We start from the raw sequence: 21,772 nt of genomic DNA, 5'->3' as shown, positions 1-21,772 counted from the left end.
TTGTTTCCCTGTGCCCTGCGTGTTATTCGATAAGAAACAAAAAGAGTGGATGCAGGGTGTTTAAAATCGGACCCCGTCATTAATGCAATTTAATTCTTTCTAAAAGACGCCTATAAGTGATATTGGGTCACCATTGTTTTGAAATTCCCCACCGGAGGTAGTCGTGTTCTCTACGTCTCTTTATGCTGGCACAAATTTAATTTTGTTTGGAGTCCTCATACTTCTGCAAGTCGTCCTGTGACATCAGAGCAGCAGCACAAAGGATACTTTTTGCGCTGCATTGAAGGAGGGGAAAAAAAACAGGATTAGCGGTCAAATCCAAAGGAGATCAAATAAAAAGAAATTTCTGAAAGTGCTCTGACCAGACAGCAGAACAGTAACATTATGGACCCCAACAAGTACCCGAGCGCTCCGATGAAGGAATGGGGTGAGGAGAAGTCCTCCATGGGCCAGGCTCCCCCACCACCCTCCTATGACAACGCCAACGTTGGGTACCCTGCCGTTGGACCCGCATACCCGCCGCAGGGGCAGGTAATTACGTAATTTATTGGTAAATTAAATTTGATCCGTCTTAGAAATCATTTTAATTGGCGTGTAATTATTTATTACCTATTGATGGTTTAGCAATTTTTAATAGACATATATGAAGGCCGTTAAGTGTTTTAAACAGCGTTTGGATGTGAAGTTTGAACAGTTTAAATGTTGATTAAAAAGGTTTACATTCGTGGACTTATTCATCTATAGTATAAATGCGTAAAAAAACAGAGCTGGAATTAATTTCTCAGGATAATTAGATCATGAACACGGCTTATTCCACAGCCTTTATCAGTAGAATGTCATTCTGGATGTCCATTGCGACATTATCTATTAGTGTAGACTCAGTAAAAATGACCTCAACCTCTTACACCCCACCTACAATGATTCAATTCAGAAGCATTTATCTGGAATTGAATCTAAAAACACAGTTGGCCTTCCTGTTTGGGTCCTGTGCCAACAACCTGAAGTGATGCCAAACACTGATTAGTGTGAAAAGTCACATGAAAATAGCCTGATCAGTGTGATAATCAGCTATCTGGACATCAGATAACTCTTCCAGAGCCTTATTTCCCAGTTATAGTATTGCAAAAAAAATGTGCGGTTGAAGAAGCGGAAGAAATGCATTGATGAAAGCCGGTTTTGTAAGCAGAAGCAGGAATGACGGGGGAAACGTTTGTTCATCATTGTGAAACGTAAAATACAAGAACTTACGTGACTTTTCGTGGATAATTGAAATGGAGTCTCTCGTTGCTTCCTATCTGATTATATTTCATGACTTCTTTTAACAGGCTTTTGGAGCTGCTCCTCACTACGGAGGGGCCCCGCAGTACGGAGGTGTTCCCTACGGCCAGCAGCCGTACCCACAGCAGGGGGCCATCACTGCCCAGCCCGCCATGTACATCGCCCCAGGCCCGTTGAGCAACCCTGTCAACGACTACCTGTGCTACTCCATCTTCACCATGCTATGCTGCTGCCTGCCTCTCGGAATTGCCGCCCTGATTTATTCAATCCAAGTGAGTTTAATTTGCGAGAGTGGCGTCCGCACCCTTGAGCGGGTCGGCGGGTCGGGCTCCTGTGGGGTCCGCAGCCGTGTGAGCGACCAATCGATTCAGCGATCCAACTCAGTTGTAATTATTGGGGAGATTAAAACGTGTGGCAAGATGAAGATATAGATATTTTTCTTCTAAACGGTGCGTTCAGCCAAGTGGTTCTCGACTGAAACCATTTTGTATCGATTCCGCGCTAACGTCCCACATTTGTCTCCCTTTTCTTCCGAGACTCTCGGACAGATCGGAGATGATGGCTGGCCAGAACACAGTGTCCATGGTTGGTTTCTGGTTATGCCAGTGTGCATTGACAATCAGACACTGCAAACGTACAGTATATTCCCCTTTATGTCATGTGACCGGGACACATGTGACAACGTTATCTGTCCAAAAATGACGATGTCACATGCATTTAATAAGGACGTTCATTTCGGCAGGCTTGTTTATTGAAACCAAAGGTCACTTTAAACACATGCAACCCTCCCAGAGCTTAAATAAAATGCCCTGGGTTACTTCTGGCCATATTTCTTGATCGCATCAAGGCAAATTTGTGTTGCTAAGCGGTAAACGCTCACTATGTGTCATAGTCATGGTGCAAAAACCATAAAGCTTGTCAAAAGGGATGTGATTACCCGCCCTCCAAAAATGTTCCGGTTTCCCCATTTTTCTCGACATTGCCTTTATGGACCACACGGGATTAGGGGCCTCCACGGCCGCCCAAGTGGCATTAACGGTCTGCTTTGAGATGCATTAGTACAAACTTTTAGAAGATGTTGTATACTTTTAAAGCCAAACATGTGATCTCCCAGCCAACGCACTCAGCTGTGTTTATGCTGCGCGGCCTTGCATGTGGGTGCGTCTCAGAGGATGCCAGTGGACCCTGTCCTAAAACTATTTCCAGACCGAAACCAAATTTAGCAGGCGCTACGGACCCTGCGACACGCTGGATATGCTGCGGTTCCAGGATAACCACACTTCCACGATGTTTTGTTCCACTTACGCTGGTCTAAAATGGTCGCCTTTTGCAGCATGAGGCAGATTATGAAGGCGCAGGTCAGTTGGAATATTCCCATCTAAGGTCTGGCCAAGCCTGAAGACGGCGGCTTCCTATCTTTTATGAAACGTAGTAGCCTCTAGCAGAGTCTGTTTACACCGTTGCCATGGCTGTAGAATCAAAGGGCGATTGTTGCTTTTGGCTTATCATTAAGGCAGAGCTTTTCAATCCTCTGCTGTTTAACAGATGTGTTCGAGGGTGCGCTTCCTCAGAGAGCGCTGGCAATAGCATTGATGGCTTTAGTGATTTTATGAGGTTTTATGGAGAGGGGTGATCAACTTTCACCCACTGCTTTCTCAGCAATGCCCCCATTGGATTTGAAACCATTATAACACTTATCCAAGGTAGTTTTCTTTGTCTAACTATAACCTGGATGATTGAGAATCTACACAGACATTATAACACTAAGCGATTCCCATGTGACATTCATAAGTGCAATGATTTTAACATTTTGGTCTGAACAGAGTGTGAGAACGCAGTAGTGCAGGATGTGTGAGGTCACTGCACCTTCACTGGGACGTGTCTTGTGGTATTTTTTTGTATCCTGTCTGGGACAAAAAGGGGAGAATTTTCCCTCCCCCCATCCTTTTTTACTTGTTGCAAGTCTTTAAGAGGCTGTTATAAATATGTGCTTCACACATGCGCGCACCCACACTGAACAGTTGCCTCAGAAACAGGAAACTTGACTTTGTTATCAGCCAAACTTTCCGAAAATGAAAATTTCGTGTAGCAAAGCTGTTCCGCCTGCTTGCTTAATGAGCAAATCCGATCCGTTACCTGTGGTTCAGACCAGTGAAAGTTGACGGTTGAAGTAACAAAAGTTGAGCAGCTACAAGACCAGTAAATCAATGACAGATCAAGAGATTAGCAGTGTTGGCTTTGCAATGCAGTGCTCTGCCACGAACACAAGGAATCCATGAGAAAAGGGTGGCTCCTGGCAACGCCCCACCACCATGTCTGAGGACTGGGACTGTGTGACATGTGTGAAGCACCCAGAAGATGCAGCCATGTTAGCGGTGCACCAACTGCTGCTAAATACAGATCTCCCAATTAAATGATCTACCAATGGACTTTGTTTTGACAGTTGCTGCTGGCTCTAGGTCTGACAGTGTGCACTACCACACACACACACACACACACACACACATGCACACACACACACATCTTTCCCTTGTTTGTTTGAGCAAACACAGATTACAGGAATGTGGCTACAGTGCCGTGAGGACATAACACCCCCCCACCCCCATCCCCAGCTGGATGTGATCGGAAAGGAAAGGAAAGGAAAGGAAAGGAAAGGAAAGGAAAGGAAAGGAAAGGAAAGGAAAGGAAAGGAAAGGGAAAGTGTTTCTTGGAGGTTCAGGATTTCAAAACTTGGTCGATTGCTTAATAGTTGAAGACGAGAAGGACTGAAGGACTATCGGGAAGCCTGCAGAAATGATGGGGCCAACAAACGGTGAATAAAGGGGCAGGGCGGTTGGGGGGGTGGGGGCGGAGAAGAGAGCACCAGCTGGTGGAATCTGTCTCACTCAACATTCTTTCTATGGCATTTTCAGGGATGATGTACAAGAGAATATAAATAACCCCTTAGACACGCGCTAAAGGAAGATGTTCCCTAAAATGTAATAAACTTCCTATTAAATGAGGAAAAAACAATACCATAGAAGGCTTCGCCGCAGACCTCAAACAAAGGATGCTTTTGTCAGTCAGATGTTGGCGCTCTTTATAGCCCAGCCTCTCCCGGCCCCTGTGATGGCGTCATCAGATGACCTTTTGTTTCCCGTAATGTGAGCGTTTCCCCACAGATAATCTCTTGTTGATGAATGGACTTCCAGATAATAACTGGCGGGGGGGGAAGGGTGTTCCTCCTGGCATGAGGTTGGTGGGAAGACCTGCACCAGCTCAACCTGCAACAACACCTCCATTTCATTTGTATTTCAGTAGGGGAGAGTCCTTTCTCCCTGACTCCACTTCTGTCTGTGGTTCAGTCAGATCTGCTTCTCTTGACTTCCAACATTAATAGAAGGTGGGGCCTCAGTGACCCTCTGGACGGTGCGTTTAGCTGCTTTTCCATGCTGCCGTGCTACTAACACAGCGACCAACCTGGATAATTAATGAAGTCCTGATGAAAGATGAGGATGTGTCCACAGTTAACGTAAATATTTGTCTATCTGCTTTGTGCATTGCACAATTTAAGCTAGCCGGATTTTCCCGAAATGTCGTTTCATCTCTGTGTATCCGGCCCCTGTCTCTGCCAAGATGATTCATCTGGCAGACGACCAGGAGGACAGCCAAACCCAGAGCACGAACAGGGCACCGAAACGATGCTGCAGGCAGACACCACTGTAGACAGGCAGTCCATCAGGCAGCAACAGGGAAGCAGAGCCAATCGGGAAAAAAGCATCTAATAGGATTTATGTCCCGATGACTCAGGACAGCTAATGCAATTTAGGAACAGCAATATGACAGAGGCTCTTTAGAGCCAGCTGATTAAAGAGCCTTTTCTAAAAATATATATAATTCGAACTGTCCAGTTGCCTTGTGCTCTGCAGCAACTGACAGCCATGTTCCCTTCTTTGAGCTTTTAGCTCATTCCTGAATTTCATGAATTTTATGGACATTTTATGGACTCTAGGACTTCCTGTTCTCTAGCTACTGAAAGCTAGCTACTGTGGTGCAGCTGCAGGCCAGTCAGGGCGCCCGTGCTGATCACCGTCCAAAGCGCCAAAAATGGGCACGCTAGCATCGGAACTGAACCGCTGGGCTCGGCTGGACGGTGCTGGGAAACCTCGGGTCCTGCCAATGTCATGCCCGGGGGGCTGCGACCTTTTTCAGCAGGTTAAATCACACTGCCCCCAAAGCCAAAGTAGGGCCAACACCACCGGCAGGTGGCCATCATACGTTATCCTGGAAGTGGACGAGAGGGAGGGACAGTCTTGTGCACGAGTTCAACTTGTTTTCCCCTGTTTGCCTGGGCCCAGATCTGTTCAAATGTCATCTGTGGGCGTTAGATATAGTGAAGAATGTTTATTCTGTTCAAATTTGGTTTGTGTAGGCGGCAGATAGATGATTTGTGCACGCCTGTGGTTTGAGATTAACTCAGTAAGCTTTCCATTCATGAAACTATTTTGATTCCTCCCCTTTCGTGTTAAGAGAAGCGGCCCCGATGACACACACTCACCGAGTCTTTGGTGTGGGACGCGGAAGACTTCGTTGTTTTAGCTGCACTTGCTCACGCGCCAGAAAAAGAAAAATATATTTCATCCGTAAACATTTCTTTGGTGTTGTGCGTCTGTGGCAGTGAGGTCGCAGCCACGGTTTTCATAGCAGAGCACAGAGCCTAGCGGTAATGATAACCAGATGTACTAAAACAGACTGGGACTTTTTCACAGGCACGCACACACACACAGATAAAATGGAGTATGTGGGAGTGTGATTAGATTAGCCGGGCTTTTGCTGTCCAGGTCATCATCTTAAAATGGATACGAAGTTCTTGACTTCTCAATTCATCTCATATTGCATTAAAAGAACACGAGGGGAAAAGTTGGTTGCTTTTTTTCCTTTTGTCTTTTTGGAGGGTTGGACTCAAACATCTGTGTTCGATTGCCCCTCCCCCCCCATTATTCATAGAAACATCTGAAAACAGCAGAGAGGGTTCAGCTGTTGTGTACCTCAAACCTTGCTAATCAGACATCTTTCCTCCCCCTCCTCCCTCTCAGGCCCGTGAAGCCAACCACATTGGGGACCAGCAGGGAGCAGAGCGGAACAGCAGAACAGCCCGGACCCTGAACCATGTGGCCCTGGGCCTGGGCCTCGGGAGCTTGATCCTGGTCATCGTGTACATTGTGGTCATGGTGTCTTTAACTTCTTAAATCTGTGAGCGACTGCTAAACATCTCCTTGGATCACATCAGTAAAAGCTATCTTCAAAAAAAAGAAAATTGTAGTCATGGTGGCATCTCGTGCTTTTAAACATGTGACGCACACAAAAAAAAAAAAGTTGATTAAAAAAGCATTGTTCATGTATCAGGTGTAGGTGCTTTTAATCAGACTGTTCAGCCTTCACCTTTTCTATTTCTTCAGCATAGTTTTTGATTTTTTTGCTCTATGTATCACCAATTTTTGACATGTAAAAATCTATCGAATGCCTTATATGAGGTCACACTCAGTACTGTGTGGCTTTGCAGCATTGTGCAGCTTGTCAAGATTTCATCCAAAGAAACCAAAATCCACTGTTTTGACAGGAATTTGTTGGCTGTAAATAAGCACTAACAAGAACAAGATCGCGGATACAAGCGGCTAAAATGAGTTTCCTCCGCAGGGTGGCCGGGCTCAGCCTTAGAGATAGGGTGAGAAGCTCGGACATCCGGGAGGAGCTCGGAGTAGAACCGCTGCCTGTCCTGAGAGGAGTCAGTTGGGGTGGCTCGGCACCTGGCTAGGATGCCTTCCAGACACCTTCCTTTAGAGGTGTTCCGGACATGTCCCACCGGGAGGCGGCCTCGTGGCCGGCCCAGAACTAGGTGGAGGGATTACATCTCTCGCCTGGCTTTGGAGCCGCATCCCTCCTGAAGCTGCTGCCCCCGCGACCCGGATCTAGATAAGTGGGAGAAAATGAAACGAAAACGCTATAACCCTCCAGTATGCTAAGAGAACATAACGTCTGATAAGTAGAATCCATGTCCGTCATCTGAGTGCATGCTGCAAGTGGAGCTAGTTCTTGTTTTCCCAGTTGAACACACCACTTCTCTGTCGCAGTTCTGAGCGCAAAAATGTCTTTCTGTTCAACTGTATAGCAAATTTCTTTATAAATAAAGTATATGGGGAAAAAAAACAACGTTTTTCTGTTGTATTTGTTTCAGTCATGCAGAAATGGGCAAGACCAAAAATGGTTCTTGGGTGCCAGGGAGTGATCGTCTTACATATCAGGCTTTTGTAGAGAGAAATCCAGGCAAAGAGGACCCCACAATGAAGTCTGTGTCTGTGGTTTCCAGATCTCAAAGAGGATGCAAAACCCAGCGAGGGGGATGGGAGGGAGCTAAGAGCTGCAGGGAGGTGGGATGTTGTAGGAAAGTGAAACCCTGGAATGGTGGAGGAGGGATAGACTGGGTGAGTGTGGAGGCAGAGTGGAAGAGGCAGGCCTGAGAGGGAAAGCAGGATGTGAGGGTGGACCTGAAGGAGTAGTAAGCTGAGACCAAACACTGCAGCCCTGGAATGTTTACAGGAACACCCCAGAAAATTCTGTGCAGATGTCGTCACAGTTAAATTGTGGAAGTGTGTTTGTACATTTTCTGGTTTTACTAAGTGTTCAACAATCTGGTGTGCACCCAAAAATCAGGATCTCAATTTTATTCTTCAACAGTGAGTTTGTATCCTGTTAAAAAAAAAAAGAATTAACTGTGCATTAGGTAAACAGAAAGTAAGAATCATTGTATTTGCTACCAATGTGTGTGAAGGGAGTCAGTGTTTTCAGCTGCTCACAACATGAAACAGGCTGCCATCACTCACTGTTTGATTATTGATTTTTGTCTCCACATTTTCCAGTCACAAAGCCCTGTTGCCCACAATGGTTCTGCATAATAGCTTCACCATTTGCCTCATTGCTGGTCTTGACGTTAAGGTGTGACGCTGCTGCAGCCAATCGGAGCAGACACTAAGCACCTATTTGTTCTATGCTGTACATGCTGCCCCCCCACGGCCGTGCGTAGGTACTGAACACCACCGAGTTGTATAATAGTTTTTAAAAATCTAATACATAATTTGCTATTGGATCTCTATGTGAGCCAAACCAAGGAAGCATTAGCATTTGTTTTTCCTGCACAGTGTACATTTTTATTTAAGATGAAAATGCATACAAAGCGCAAGACTATAACAAAAATCAGCTCAGTTGCTCTTTTTTGACAAATAACTTAAGATACAGAGACGCCCTGTTTTTGTGCACAACAACAAAGCTTTATTACTGAATGGAAATGACTCGTGTTGCAGCTCTTTAAGCATCAGGCAGCTATTTGTCTACTGAGTACAACTTAGTTGTCATTTACTATTTTAATTACATTATTTGATATGAAGCACCACTAAAGGCAATATCGACTTCATCTTTCAACATGTGTGTACTGTAAAGCCAACCGTGTTTATTGTACGTGAGCTCAGTATTTACACACTTCAACCTCGCTCTGGCGTAAAGACGGCAGGTGCAGTTCTATTAGCTTTACCTCGGAAAGCTCAGAGACAGAGAAGTACAGATAGAGAGAGGACGTTTTAAAGATGGGAATGAGTGTACGCTGGTGTTGCAGTGTGGTGCAACACGTAACTGTTACCGTACTTTAACCATTTTCATTCTTAAACTGAAGGCTGAATCATCCACTTGTCAAGTCCCTTTAGATCATTATGGAATATACACACACACACACACACACACACACACACACACACACACACACACACACACACACACACACACACACACACACACACACACACACACACACACACACACACACACACACACAACTCCAGCTCAATAATGGTGAAAATAATCTGCTGCAGAAAACAGATTAAAACAAGGCAAAGACACGTGAAGGTGAGAAATGAATTAAAAACACACCCTTTCTTTACAATAGCTGCGCCACTCGAATTAAATGCCACCTCCGACAGTGTCATCAAAACTGCAGAATAAATGAACTAATTGCATTTAGGTGGAGAGAGAAGATCTGATCTTCTTAATAGGAGCGGATGGCGGGTGGGACGTGGGCGCACTCCTGTTCATTCAGAGAGCTGTCGATAACAGGGCGGTACTCCAGGGTCACCTGTGGCCAGATAAATGACAACACCAACCATCAACGGGTTCAACAATCTCATCATTTGTTCCATGGACGCTCGGGCCCAGATTAAAACTTAACTATGTCTCATTTGCATCATTCCTCAATGACGGCTTCTGTTACAACGTAGGATGTGAAAGTTCTAATATCGCCATCAATAAGTTCATAAAGATTATTGTACCTTTCCAGTCTTGGGGTCCACATAGGACATAGTGTGTTTCCTCCAGTGCTGCTCAAAGGGCTTCTTCTCCTGACCCTGAATAGGCTTTGAGTAATCGTACTCATCTATACGGTCCTAAAATTCAAACAAGAAAATCCACATCAAGTTGGGAGATTTAAAGGTAAAAGCATAAATATGATAAAACTGACCTTAAAGTCCTCTCTTGCATGGGCTCCTCTGCTCTCCTTCCTCTGCTCAGCAGAGTAGATCGTCTGGATGCCGTTCAACATCAAATTCTGCAGCTCCAGAGTTTCCACCAGGTCTGTGTTCCACACAATACCTGAAGTAAAGAACGCTCATTGTATTGCATATATGTACAAGAACCAGGTGTTCTTATATTTACATGGAGGAGGAAGCAACTAAGAGGAGCAACACTGACAACAGTTAGAGTACCTCTGTCAAAGGTCTTGATGTCATCCATAGTCTGGTAAATAGCATCCATCTTGTCACATCCCTCCTTCAGAACTGAGCCAGTACGGAACACAGCAGCATGAGACTGCATGGCCTAAAGGTGCAAAGAAGACTGATGGCTTAATCCCAGTAATAAATATATATTTTTGAACCATTGGCGTAATCAAAGCTTCAAAAGAATGACTCTAATCCACAGCATTGTGGGTTTACCTTCTGCATGTTGAGCCTAATCTCTGAAGTTCTCAGGCTTCCGTTGGAAAACCTCAGCTTGTCCAGATTGGCCACAGACTCTTCTCCTGCGTTGGGCTTCAGTGGGGACAATTTCTCCCCTGAAGAAGAACAAAAAAAAAATCCAGACAAAGTCAGGAGCGAACTGAAACAATGAGCAAAGAGAGTAAATTTGAGAATCTGCTTCCTGATAAGGCTGTGAGATAGATATCCTCACCAGGTTTGTGCTCCTCTGCGATGGTGAGAGCGCAGGCTCTACCAAACACTACCAAGTCCAGAAGGGAGTTGGCACCCAGTCGGTTAGCGCCGTGGACGCTGGCACAGGCCGCCTCACCACAGGCATACAGTCCAGGAACCACCTTATCGGCTCCATTAGTATGAGTGATGACCTGATGGGAGAAGATTAGAATCATGAGTGAAGGGCCCAATGAAAGAACTGAGCATGCAGACATGTCACATACCTGTCCTTTGTAGTTTGTGGGTATTCCACCCATATTATAGTGAACAGTAGGCAGGACAGGGATGGGCTCTTTGGTAACGTCAACCCCAGCAAAGATCATGGCAGTTTCTGAAATGCCAGGAAGCCTGGAGGCCAGCTGCTGGGGAGGGAGGTGGTGGAGCTGGAGGTACACGTGGTCCTTTTCTGGACCAACACCCCTGAAGGTGCCAAAAGGAGTTTAAAAATTAAAAAATAAATAAATAAAAAAGATAACCACACATACGCACACACCTGCCCTCTCTGATCTCTATTGTCATGGAGCGAGACACCACATCTCTAGAGGCCAGGTCCTTAGCATTGGGTGCATAACGCTCCATGAAACGTTCTCCTTCGCTGTTGATCAGGATACCTCCTTCACCACGGCAACCCTCAGTGATCAGACAACCGGCTCCGTAGATGCCTGATATGATTCATGCATCAGAGAGGACACAGCATGAATAAATAGCTACAGGTCAACTGTCATCAAAACTTGAACATTAAAGGTAATTCATTCTTCTGACAAGGCACTTTTCCTTCACCTGTGGGGTGGAACTGGACAAACTCCAGATCCTGACAGGGCAGGCCAGCTCTGGTCACCATGGCATTTCCATCTCCAGTGCTAGTGTGGGCAGATGTGCAGCTGAAATAGGTTCTTCCATAACCTCTGGAGGGACAGGAAACACAGTTATAACAAAAAGTGAGCCTAAAGGAAGAATCTTCTCTGCTGCAATTATACTGTGAGCTGCGTACCCAGTAGCAATGACTGTATTCTGAGCTCTGAAGCGGTGAATAGATCCATCCTCCATGCAGAGAGCAATCACTCCTTTACACTCTCCGTTCTCCATCAGAAGGTCCAGGGCGAAGTACTCAACAAAGTAAGTGGTGTCATAACGAAGTGACTAAACACAAGACAAAAGAAAAGATGAATAAAATAGTAACACGTGAACATTAAAGATGGTATCCTGAACTAAAAAAAAAATAGGAAGCAGAGATGAACATACCCTTCCGTAAAGTGTATGCAGCAGCGAGTGGCCTGTCCTGTCAGCTACACAGCAGCATCGGTGAGCCTGGCCCCCTTTTCCATACTTCAGGCTCTGACCGCCAAAAGCTCGCTGGTAGATCTTTCCATCTTCAGTGCGACTGAAAGGCATGCCGAAGTTCTCCAACTGGGAAAAATGCACAGCAACCAATGAGACAAAAACCTGGCGGTTTGCTGTTCTGGCGTTTGAAGCTATCCATAAAGAGTAAATGCAAACAATTAGTTACAGTAGAATTTATCTGTTACATATAAAACCTTACCTCCACTACAGCTTGCGGAGCCTGCTCTGTCATGTAATGGATAGCATCCTGGTCTCCCAGCCAATCAGATCCCTTCACCGTGTCATAGAAATGCCACCTCCAGTCATCGTCCTCCATGTTCCCCAGAGCAGCATTGATCCCACCCTGTGAAACAAGGTAATGCTACAAAAGGCTTTTTTCATTCACACTATAAATGTATAAAGAGCGCTGCCTCACCTGTGCAGCTACAGTGTGAGACCTGGTGGGGAAGAGCTTGGTGACACAAGCAGTGTTGAAGCCAGCCTCCGACAGACCAAAGGCTGCCCTGAGTCCTGCTCCTCCAGCTCCAACCACGACAGCGTCAAACTCATGATCTACTACTGGGTACTGCGTAGAGATCTGAAAACAATGACATAGAGGTGTTACTTTAACAGCTTCATTACTGTGCCTATTTTATGACAATGTAATGGCACAGAAAGCACACAAAAAAACAGCTTCAACACATAAAATATCCCTTTGGGTAAATTGAAGAATGGCAATATCAAACACGAAAATGCAAAGATTTTAACGATTTGGCCATCTATAATACTTTCTGTAAATCTTTCTTGAATCAAAAAGTGCAGGGAGACCAAGACAAAACAACTGCCGCTGAATTAAATCTGTGGTAATATATATCAATAAAAACTTATCCTAGACTGGGAAAAAAAATGTGTTCCATCAACAATGTATTATTAGCAACCATCCTGTCTTTATTTATTGGAGATGCTTCTCTTCTATTCACATTATTTTGGTAAATGCAAACTGCTCTTACTGACATGTATTTAACGATAGCATATATATTAGTTACACAAATGGTCGTGGTAATAACTTACAAACAAGACATAAAAAACAACAAAAGTGACTCACATTATCAGATACTTTGGCATTACTCTTCTTCCCATAGACTGAGAAATGAAAGTTCCTTGAACCTTGAACTGTGGCTGCAGGAACCTGTCAGAAAAGAACAATTTATATCACCGAACAATTGCAAAAATTGCTCTAGCACTTCCCAAAATAACTACGATACTGACATAAACGTGGATAAAATGTTTTTTCTGTCTTCGCATAGAGCTGCTTGGCTTAACCCAAAAAACACTTATTTCTACTTTGGTGAGGGTCGACCATATAATATAGATGATTTTACAATGTAGTGCACATTTACAGCTCAATTTAAAGCTCCATTTGTAATTATTAAATCTATATCCTGATTACTCTACTCTTCTACCTCCTTTTGCTAGCTAACACTAGTAGCTAGGTTATGTTTACCACAAGGGCAAGCGTAAAAAAAACCCGTTATGACATGCTGGATTCCCTAAATTATGGAGAACATTACTTAAAATACGTGTTCAAATTGACAATATGTAATCGATAGAAATAAGCGAGTAAGATGTTGAATCTTTTTGGGTGTAAATAACTTTTCACGGGGTGTCACATTGAAACAGATACTGCTACATAACAGATTACGCAAGTAAGGGTATTCTGGTTATGAAAGCAACGGCATTCTTCCATTTAGCGTTAATATACAACAAACCATCTAAATTTGAATACATATTCATGTGCAAAAGAGTACTATGCAACTGTTAATACTCACTGGCAGTGTTTTAGTTAGTAATCTCTTAGAGAGGAGACGAGACGCAGCAGTCACACTCGCCATGTTGCCAGATGATGGGACCGATTCAAAGGTACGGAGGCGGATGAGTTATTCAGACGCACTGGCCCAAACCATCTAGCAAAACGGGGTGTGAAAGGTTATTATACTCAATGTTTACCAAATAAAACGTTCTAATTACGCAAATTGGAACGAAATAAATGTTTTATACTGGTATTAGTCCAAATAAGAGAGGACAAACGTAAATACATTCCAACATATTTTTAGTTTAAATAGACCGCATAACCCAAATTTCCCCTCTCTCCGTATAGATTAACTCTCCCGACGGAAAAGATATACTGCATAACATGAGAATGCTGGAGGAACGTATGTGACCTAGACTTTTAATTCAAGGTGAGAACAGCAGCATATTCGTGTTAAAAGACTGACATAACAAACGTATTCAAAGCTGCCATGGCTTATGTAGTCTTTAATACCGTACTCGAGCGACGCTAACTTCAAGGGTGACTTCAACGTTAGCTCATAGTTAGCCTTGTTGATGCCTAGCTGGGCTGTCAAACCCAACACAACAAACCAGACTGGTTGTGTCAGATTGGTGCCACGTCTGGAAATAAACTGTTTAAGGTTTTAACTCATTAGCTTGTCAATGTTATGTTTGAGTGACCAATATAATCATCGTGACCAAACGCGGGAACATATTAGCCATGACATAAACAAAAGTATAACAATATCTCAATGATGAAATGAAAAGTAGATTTGAATGCGAAATGGAAACTCATGGAGTTCATGGGAGCAGTGTTTGGTTGTGGATAGTGCCTTTTAGTAGCCTTATCAGCCCCGTTCTTTCACCAGTTGTTCAGGTTTGATGTGAACAATAATGTACGATTTTATGACGTCTGATGTATAGGTCTGCCATATGTGACAGCAGCCTTCATGAACAACTTAAATGAACCTCCCAGATGGAATATCCAACCCAACCAAAGAGAAGGAGGGGTGGGAGCTGAGGATGGGAACAAATGGAACTACGCTCTACTGCTTCCTTTGCTTGGATTGGCTGCTTTCCGTGAGTTAACCATGAAGATACTGGACAACCCTAACCCTAACTCATGGGTGATGCTTCAGACAGACATGTGAAAACCAAATTCAGTTTGTCTGCACTCCATTTTGTTATTTAGATTTGCGATTAACAAGACCTACTGTATGTACGAGGACATGTGAAGTACAGAATACATCCAGTGTATGTTTAACTTTTTGCTGTTTTTGAACAGTTGCATGGAATTGAAGAAACTTTGTAAATCCCAAAGGAAATTATTTTGCAGAATTGCTAAATTCAGTTATGTTTCATGTGTCTTTGTCTTAAAAATCACAAGTGGTCGCAATCCAAATCATAAATAAAAATAAAGTTTGTACATTGCTTTACCAATAGTAACAATAGTCTCCTCTATTTTTTATCACCCACTCGATCTCAGGTTGGATCTGGACCAAGGAGTCGCAGAAGGAGATCCAGGAGGTTAAGGCAAAGTATGACAAGGATTTGTCCACATTTAAAAGTGAGATGGAGGCTAGTTACCGGGAGACACTGACAGAGAGATGCAAGAAAGAGGCAACATTGCAGCTGGAACTGGAGAAGGAGAGGCAGAGGGTCAAAGGCTACCAAGAGGCCATGGCGTCACATAGCCAGCAGCTGATTGAAAAACACAAAAAATTACAACTGGTAAACCCATGCCTTGGATGACTTTGAGCTTTAGTTTTTGCTGTTATGTGTGCTTAGATTATTAAGCTGTGTAATACAAATTCTCATCTTCCGTAAAAGGAGCGCGAGGCCTTGGAGAGCGAGAAGGAGAGGATGGTAAAATCTGGTGCCGCTGCTGCTGTGCTGCACCAGGCCCTTGAACGAGAAAACAACTGGTACAATTGGGCCACTGCCGCTCTGAAGGAACTAGAGGGTCAGCTTGTGGAGAGACAAAGTATCTACTGTTCCCACACTAAATCCCGACGCCTGCGGAAGGACATGGAGGAGAGGATGCTGCTAAAGGTTGCACGAGAACCAATCGGGCGCGAACTCCAGCTAGAGTCCAATCTGAGAGATATTTTCAGAAGAGATACCTACTGTGCCGACTGGCTCAACGAGGACAAGAGGAAGAATGGAAGTCTCATGTGGGTGTACCTCAAATACTGGCAACTCCAAATCGCCGTTCAGAAATACAAGAGAGCCGAAGCAGCCATATTAGGGGAGCAAAAACGGTCTTAATGAGAGTGTATGCTGATCATTTCACACCGGAATACCAACTCACTCTTAAATTTATTTACTTGCTGGGGTGGCAAAACACAAGTGGCAAATTTCAGAAATTGCATGTATAATAGCTCAACAGTCTCCCTTAAATCTCATTCAGCCTCAGCCATTATGACACAGCCAATATTACCATTAATTCAAAAGTGCCACAATATTGTTTGGATGCGAAGATGAATTTTTCAATTTTGGTCCCCGAGCTTGAGGGTGAATTTTAGACTCAATGGCTGCTTCAAGCCTGGTGGGGTCATGCAGATTCAAAAAATTAGAACAACTGAATAACTGACAAATGCCTTTGCTTTGGGTGGATAAAAGAGGAACAAGGGTTTTTATTCATTTATGTCAATATGGTATCTATACCCTTCCGTAAAGTGTATGCAGCACCGTAAAGCTGATATTCATTTTGATACTTCGGGGTGTTTTTCAAGATATGATATCTCTAATTTCTCTGCTCTGCTCTGCTCTTCACTTTCACATTAAATGTGATGAATTCAAATATACTGTGTGTAATCATTCTATGAAAATGTCCTAATAACTTTTTTTGGAAAGGTACTTTCTGGCATTTTGTTTGTTTCTTTAGACTACACAACATCTATAGCCTCAAGATAATGGTCGCATCATCATTGCAGGATATAACCCAAACATGATATTAGATCTAGGTTCTAAGTAATTTATTGTGAGCTCACAGGAGCAGGACCTGCTGATCAGACACGTAGAATTGTTCTTAGCAAAGGATGACTGACAGAGATAGCACTGGTGCTACAGACCTATTTCACAAAAGTAAAAAGGATTTCCGAAAAGGATTATTAAAAAAAAATCTAAATATAAGACATAGTCTATTATTGCCATAAGATCTTAAAAAGGGCTGCAGACTTCAACCTGTTGCTCCAAGGTTAAAAGGAGGAAACAATGAAGGATGGAAGAATTTATCCAAACTAGATGAATGCAAATTAAAGGGTTATGGTTAAATTTAAGGAAGCAGGGGAAATCAAAAATGTTGTATCATTAGCTATATCACAAAAGTAATTGGCACTATCCTGTATTACAATATGAAGGGGCACTGGCTTTTAGTGATGAGGAGAAGGATAATATGATGGTTAAAGTATTGGCAAAGGGATGAGAATCTCACAGAGGATAAACTGAAAAAAAACATTTTCAAAGTCAAGGTAAAGTAATGTCGAGCACGAAGAGAGTATTAATACAACACTCTCACTCAGCAATAGCAAGTTTACAAACTGGTCACTCAGATGGGAGGCAGGATCTTATTTTTGAAATATTAATGTTGAAACATTCAATCACTAGGAATACATGTTAAATTGGTTTGGATCCCAGCTACTGTTGAAGTTTAAGGTTTTGTTGGGTTTTTAAAAAAAAAAAATTGAAACACTTTGGGGCAGAACAGATGCCAAAGCATTGATTAAAAAAAAACAAAAAAACAAAAAAAACAAGAAACAATGGCAAAACCAATGCATAATTGGAGATAAAGGGAGACAATTGTATAGCATTACTCCATTGTTTGGGGAATTAAGGTATGATTGCAGGAAAAAAGAAGGAAGAGAGAATTCTCATCAGGATGAAAATAGGACACCAAAGTTTAAATCGTACATTACAATAATGGGAAAATATCAACGCTGAATGATAGCTGCAGAGAATGAGAAACTATAGAACATGCGATCATTTAATGTAAAATGTATGAAAAGGAAAGAAGGAAACTGAAATAGAAAACAGAAGGGAAAGGAATAACGTTTAGTTATAACGCAATTATGAAGAGCGGGTCTTTTTTTCCTATGTAAATACAGGTACAGTATTAGACGCGAAGCCATTTCGGTTATCATCACATACCACATGGGGCAGTTATGCGCTACCACAGTGTGCTACTACAGTAGAAGAAGAAGAACAAGGAGACGGCAGTGACACACAGAAGAAGAAGAGCAACAAGATGGCGGAACGAGGCTATAGTTTCTCTCTCACCACATTTAGGTAAACTTCCCAAAATTGTCATAAGATTTGAAAAGTGTCTTTAAAAATACATTTGATTAATGTCGTCTGAGAAATCCAATATGATAGAATCCAAGGGCGGGCGTACTTTGTGAACTAATGTGTGTTTTTGGAGGCAGTTGCTGGTGGTGCACTGTCATTGCCGGGTATTAATGAATAAGCTAAGGTAGTTTTTCGAGCAGCGTTTTTGAATTTGGACGATGACTTGCTTCCTCTGCAGGGAACCAATGGTTTTTAATTAATTCGTATTTTGGACTGTGGATGAAAATAATGAATGGGTTATGTTTCCTGCTAATCGTTTAGAGATCGTGTTAGCCACTTTAGCACACATGAGTCAGTGGCTTTTTGTTGTTACTTTCAGTTTCGAAAGACCAAATATTTTGCTTTCTGTTGTCCTTTTCAATGGAGTTTTCTTGACATTATAGCAAGAAATGTGTTTTCTTCTGCAGCCCGTCGGGTAAACTGGTCCAGATTGAATATGCACTGGCAGCTGTAGCAGCCGGAGCACCCTCGGTTGGCATCAAAGGTAGAGTCTTAAAAGTCCTCTGTGTTCTACAAATGACGCAAAAGTACTGCGTTTTATAGTATCTCATTATTGATTACTTTGACATGATTAGATTAAAATGCATATCTCTAACATAGAGATTTAATATTTTAGTGAATACGTCTGAAATTTACCTGAATTCAAATAACGTAAATCAAAATTAGAGTTTTTTTTAATCGCAGTTTATAACTCAATTACTCAATACCAGTTACCAACTTGACAGACATGCCTAGATTGTTAACTGCATGAGACAAAACATGACAATGAATGGTACTTGTTGATTTTGGTGGGGGAAAAGATAAAAACCATTGTGATGTTCTCCCTGTTTTCAGCGTCCAATGGAGTTGTCCTTGCAACAGAGAAGAAACAGAAGTCCATTCTGTATGATGAGCAGAGTGTTCATAAAGTGGAGCCTATCACTAAACACATCGGCATGGTGTACAGTGGCATGGGACCTGACTACAGGTGGGAGTTCATCATATGGACAGAACAAGACCTTGGATTTCCTTTGGTCAATGCAAATTGTTGAGCTCAATGACAGCTTCGCTATACAAAGCACACCACAGATACATATTTTAAAACGAGCTGTGATTCATCTGTTGCCATTCCTCCTTTTGAGTTAAAGTATTTTGCCTTGTATGGTATAGGTTTTTTTAAAGCATTATCCTCATCTTTACAGATAATTAATACATGTAGTTTGTAGAAATAATTTTTAATTTATGCCAGAAATTTTGTCAGACCAAATTTTCAAAAATGAAAACAAACAAACCGCTGAGCACTGAAGATAAGTGTGGTGTGATATTTTCCTTGAGCCTTGGGGACTTATTGTATCTGAAGTCAGTGAAGGTGCTGAATTTTATCTTTCATAATGTATTGACAAGTTTATGATGTTGGCATTCAGTGGTTCAACAATAACTTTTCATCAAATTTTAAATCTGTTGAAACAAATATTTCAGTTGCCTCTTTTTCAATGTTATAAAAGAATAAGAATACAAAGTCTCTACTTGTTCACAGGGTTTTGGTGCGACGAGCCAGGAAACTGGCACAGCAATACTACCTGGTTTACCAGGAGCCAATTCCCACAGGTCAGCTTGTCCAGAGGGTGGCGTCTGTAATGCAGGAATACACACAGTCTGGGTGAGTACAAACATGCGCCTGTGCACACACTGCTTATTTTTCCACATATCTAATTATGTGTTCTTCAGTATAGTTATTTTTCCTTTTCTCTTGTCTTTAGTGGAGTACGTCCTTTTGGTGTTTCATTGCTGATAGCTGGATGGGATGAAGACCACCCCTATTTGTTCCAGTCAGATCCTTCTGTATGTGGCATTGGTGATATTTAAATTTTTTTGTAAAACTGTTCTTGACTGCCAGTGGTGCCAAGCACAGTCTGTATGGCTTCTGTTGACAAAACTACATGAAAAATAGACATTTTGCCAGATATTTGTTTGTTTATTTTTAATGGCAGGGTGCATATTTTGCATGGAAGGCCACAGCGATGGGAAAGAATTACGTCAACGGAAAAACATTCCTTGAAAAACGGTAAAAATGTGTGATGAGCCTGAAAAGCGAATTTAACATTTCTCTAAGAATTGAATCATAGTTTGAAGAGATTACAAAATAGCAGTTCTTCCAGCATGAAAAATAATGCTAATATATGAAGGATTTCAGATATTTTCTATCCATCTAACAAAATCTGTTACGTTTCACCTCTTGAAAGAAGAGTGTATTGCTAAATGTTTAACAAATTAATACCTGGTATAAGTTTCCATCAAGATGAAACCTAAAGCTGAAATTTTTAAATGAAGTATTTACAGTGGAAAACAATCTGGATGATTTTAATGATTTCTTGGATTGTTCTTCAACTAGGTAACATTAATCATTTATACGGCTTAACCCCTACAATCAAGTTCATGCCATAACATTTGATGTCACTGATGTCACTTTTTTTTAAAATTTTGTATCATAATACCTTTACTAGTTTTGACTCCAAGCGCTGCTATGCCCTGGGTGGATGATATACTGGAATATGTTGAATTAATTGAGGATTTTTGTTTTTCAGGTATAACAATGATCTAGAATTAGAAGATGCCATCCATACAGCTATCTTGACCTTAAAGGTTTGTTAAAAAAAAAAATCTGGACTCATCATCTATATTGCTGTTTTCTCTTTTATTAAACCAACTGTTCACAATTCCCTGCTTTTGGTGTTTAAGGAGAGCTTTGAGGGTCAAATGACAGAGGAGAACATTGAAGTCGGGATCTGCAATGAGGCCGGCTTCAAAAGACTCACCCCAGCTGAGGTGAAGGACTACCTGGCAGCCATCGCGTGAACACACCCACAACGATGACGGGGCCTTCAGGCCACATTTCAAGATTAAAGCATAAATAGCACAGTAGAAAACAGTCTCATGACACATTTTTGAAAAACACCATCCTACCATTGGTTCAGTTGCATTAGATTTTGACCAAAACAGTTTCTATTCTGAGCGTGTGAAAACAAACATACATCCTGCTGGTTTATACCCAGAACTGTTCACTTAACATAGCTGCCTCTGACAGCTGAACTGGCCACAAACCCTCCATAATTGACAAATTCATTTTTATCACATAACTGTCTCGGATGTTAAAACACCTTCTGTTACTGTGAAATGTGGCAGTTACCTACTGTGCATAAAAAAAATGCAGATGAGTAAAATTTCTGATCTTCATTGAATCCTTCTTGTTTGTCAGCTATGCTTTTGATTGGCAGTCAGTGCTGCCCATCCAGAAATAAAGCAGTTTTTTAAATTCTGAAATAAAAACATTCCTTAAAGATGGGCCAGTTATGGTCACAGTTTTGGGATAATTAAAAATAATAATTTGCAGCTAAGCTCCTCACAGCATCAAGAAACCGGGTGTCAGAATCAAAATGCAGGAACCTCGAAGGGTACAATGGAAATTTCTGAAATTTTATTGTCAGAATCTAGTTTCCTGTACACAGTTTTACACAATGTGCGTTTTTCAGGCAACAATTCCAGAGTTTGTAACTTTTCTTTCTGGTATCTGTCTTTTATTCAAATAAAAGATGATCACTTGATTCTCTTTTATCATTCTTACAAACCTTCCCCACATATTGCGACTCTTGCAAACTATATGGGCCGTAGACGTAACAGTAATTATCTTTATTATCAAAGCCCAGGTTGCTTAGATCTGAATTGGGATACAAAAAAAAATCGCCTCTATAGAA

At 42.2% G+C, this 21,772-nt stretch overlaps 4 protein-coding genes across 4 annotated transcripts; 3 read left to right on the top strand and 1 right to left on the bottom strand.

The window, feature by feature from the left end:
- The first annotated feature begins 197 nt into the window (after positions 1-197).
- On the top strand, positions 198-7,464 carry LOC101076803 (proline-rich transmembrane protein 1-like). The gene is made up of 3 exons (XM_003965927.3): positions 198-531; positions 1,326-1,550; positions 6,354-7,464. Exons 1-3 carry the CDS (start codon positions 385-387, stop codon positions 6,504-6,506), a joined length of 525 nt encoding a protein of 174 aa, XP_003965976.1. The 5' UTR covers positions 198-384; the 3' UTR covers positions 6,507-7,464.
- A 975-nt stretch (positions 7,465-8,439) lies between these two features.
- sdha (succinate dehydrogenase complex, subunit A, flavoprotein (Fp)) lies at positions 8,440-13,815 on the bottom strand. The gene is made up of 15 exons (XM_011605386.2): positions 13,694-13,815; positions 12,970-13,053; positions 12,301-12,462; positions 12,085-12,228; positions 11,787-11,951; positions 11,536-11,684; positions 11,325-11,449; positions 11,038-11,206; positions 10,769-10,964; positions 10,525-10,696; positions 10,290-10,408; positions 10,062-10,173; positions 9,818-9,948; positions 9,630-9,743; positions 8,440-9,436 (listed from the first exon to the last, which is right to left on the bottom strand). The coding sequence occupies exons 1-15, from the start codon at positions 13,754-13,756 to the stop codon at positions 9,350-9,352; spliced, it is 1,992 nt and encodes a 663-aa protein (XP_011603688.1). The 5' UTR covers positions 13,757-13,815; the 3' UTR covers positions 8,440-9,349.
- A 201-nt stretch (positions 13,816-14,016) lies between these two features.
- Positions 14,017-16,497, top strand: LOC101062975 (coiled-coil domain-containing protein 127-like). The gene is made up of 4 exons (XM_003965950.3): positions 14,017-14,104; positions 14,619-14,774; positions 15,181-15,425; positions 15,525-16,497. The coding sequence occupies exons 2-4, from the start codon at positions 14,645-14,647 to the stop codon at positions 15,960-15,962; spliced, it is 813 nt and encodes a 270-aa protein (XP_003965999.1). The 5' UTR covers positions 14,017-14,104; positions 14,619-14,644; the 3' UTR covers positions 15,963-16,497.
- Positions 16,498-17,845: 1,348 nt separating this feature from the next.
- LOC101076346 (proteasome subunit alpha type-2) lies at positions 17,846-21,622 on the top strand. Its single transcript, XM_003965925.3, has 8 exons — positions 17,846-17,981; positions 18,449-18,525; positions 18,876-19,008; positions 19,558-19,680; positions 19,781-19,862; positions 20,012-20,085; positions 20,606-20,663; positions 20,760-21,622. The coding sequence occupies exons 1-8, from the start codon at positions 17,941-17,943 to the stop codon at positions 20,874-20,876; spliced, it is 705 nt and encodes a 234-aa protein (XP_003965974.1). The 5' UTR covers positions 17,846-17,940; the 3' UTR covers positions 20,877-21,622.
- Positions 21,623-21,772: the final 150 nt, after the last annotated feature.

The sequence above is a fragment of the Takifugu rubripes genome, chromosome 7, assembly GCF_901000725.2.
Source record: "Takifugu rubripes chromosome 7, fTakRub1.2, whole genome shotgun sequence".
In the NCBI taxonomy this organism is placed as follows: Eukaryota; Metazoa; Chordata; class Actinopteri; order Tetraodontiformes; family Tetraodontidae; genus Takifugu; species Takifugu rubripes.
Note: the sequence above shows the minus strand (reverse complement) of the source record. Positions and strands in the feature narration are given on the sequence as shown.

What these genes read in the sequence shown, in the direction of transcription:
- LOC101076803 (XM_003965927.3), top strand. Translation starts at nt 385, where the DNA reads ATGGACCCCAACAAGTACCCGAGCGCTCCGATGAAGGAATGGGGTGAG. An exon ending in CATACCCGCCGCAGGGGCAG is followed by an intron (nt 532 to 1,325) that starts GTAATTACGTAA and finishes TTCTTTTAACAG; the next exon opens with GCTTTTGGAGCTGCTCCTCA. An exon ending in CCCTGATTTATTCAATCCAA is followed by an intron (nt 1,551 to 6,353) that starts GTGAGTTTAATT and finishes CCTCCCTCTCAG; the next exon opens with GCCCGTGAAGCCAACCACAT.
- sdha (XM_011605386.2), bottom strand. Translation starts at nt 13,756, where the DNA reads ATGGCGAGTGTGACTGCTGCGTCTCGTCTCCTCTCTAAGAGATTACTA. An exon ending in ATGCCAAAGTATCTGATAAT is followed by an intron (nt 12,463 to 12,969) that starts GTGAGTCACTTT and finishes CATTGTTTTCAG; the next exon opens with ATCTCTACGCAGTACCCAGT. An exon ending in TGCATACACTTTACGGAAGG is followed by an intron (nt 11,685 to 11,786) that starts GTATGTTCATCT and finishes TCTTGTGTTTAG; the next exon opens with TCACTTCGTTATGACACCAC.
- LOC101062975 (XM_003965950.3), top strand. Translation starts at nt 14,645, where the DNA reads ATGAACAACTTAAATGAACCTCCCAGATGGAATATCCAACCCAACCAA. An exon ending in GCTTGGATTGGCTGCTTTCC is followed by an intron (nt 14,775 to 15,180) that starts GTGAGTTAACCA and finishes ACTCGATCTCAG; the next exon opens with GTTGGATCTGGACCAAGGAG. An exon ending in AACACAAAAAATTACAACTG is followed by an intron (nt 15,426 to 15,524) that starts GTAAACCCATGC and finishes CTTCCGTAAAAG; the next exon opens with GAGCGCGAGGCCTTGGAGAG.
- LOC101076346 (XM_003965925.3), top strand. Translation starts at nt 17,941, where the DNA reads ATGGCGGAACGAGGCTATAGTTTCTCTCTCACCACATTTAG. An exon ending in ACCCTCGGTTGGCATCAAAG is followed by an intron (nt 18,526 to 18,875) that starts GTAGAGTCTTAA and finishes CCCTGTTTTCAG; the next exon opens with CGTCCAATGGAGTTGTCCTT. An exon ending in CAGCTATCTTGACCTTAAAG is followed by an intron (nt 20,664 to 20,759) that starts GTTTGTTAAAAA and finishes TTGGTGTTTAAG; the next exon opens with GAGAGCTTTGAGGGTCAAAT.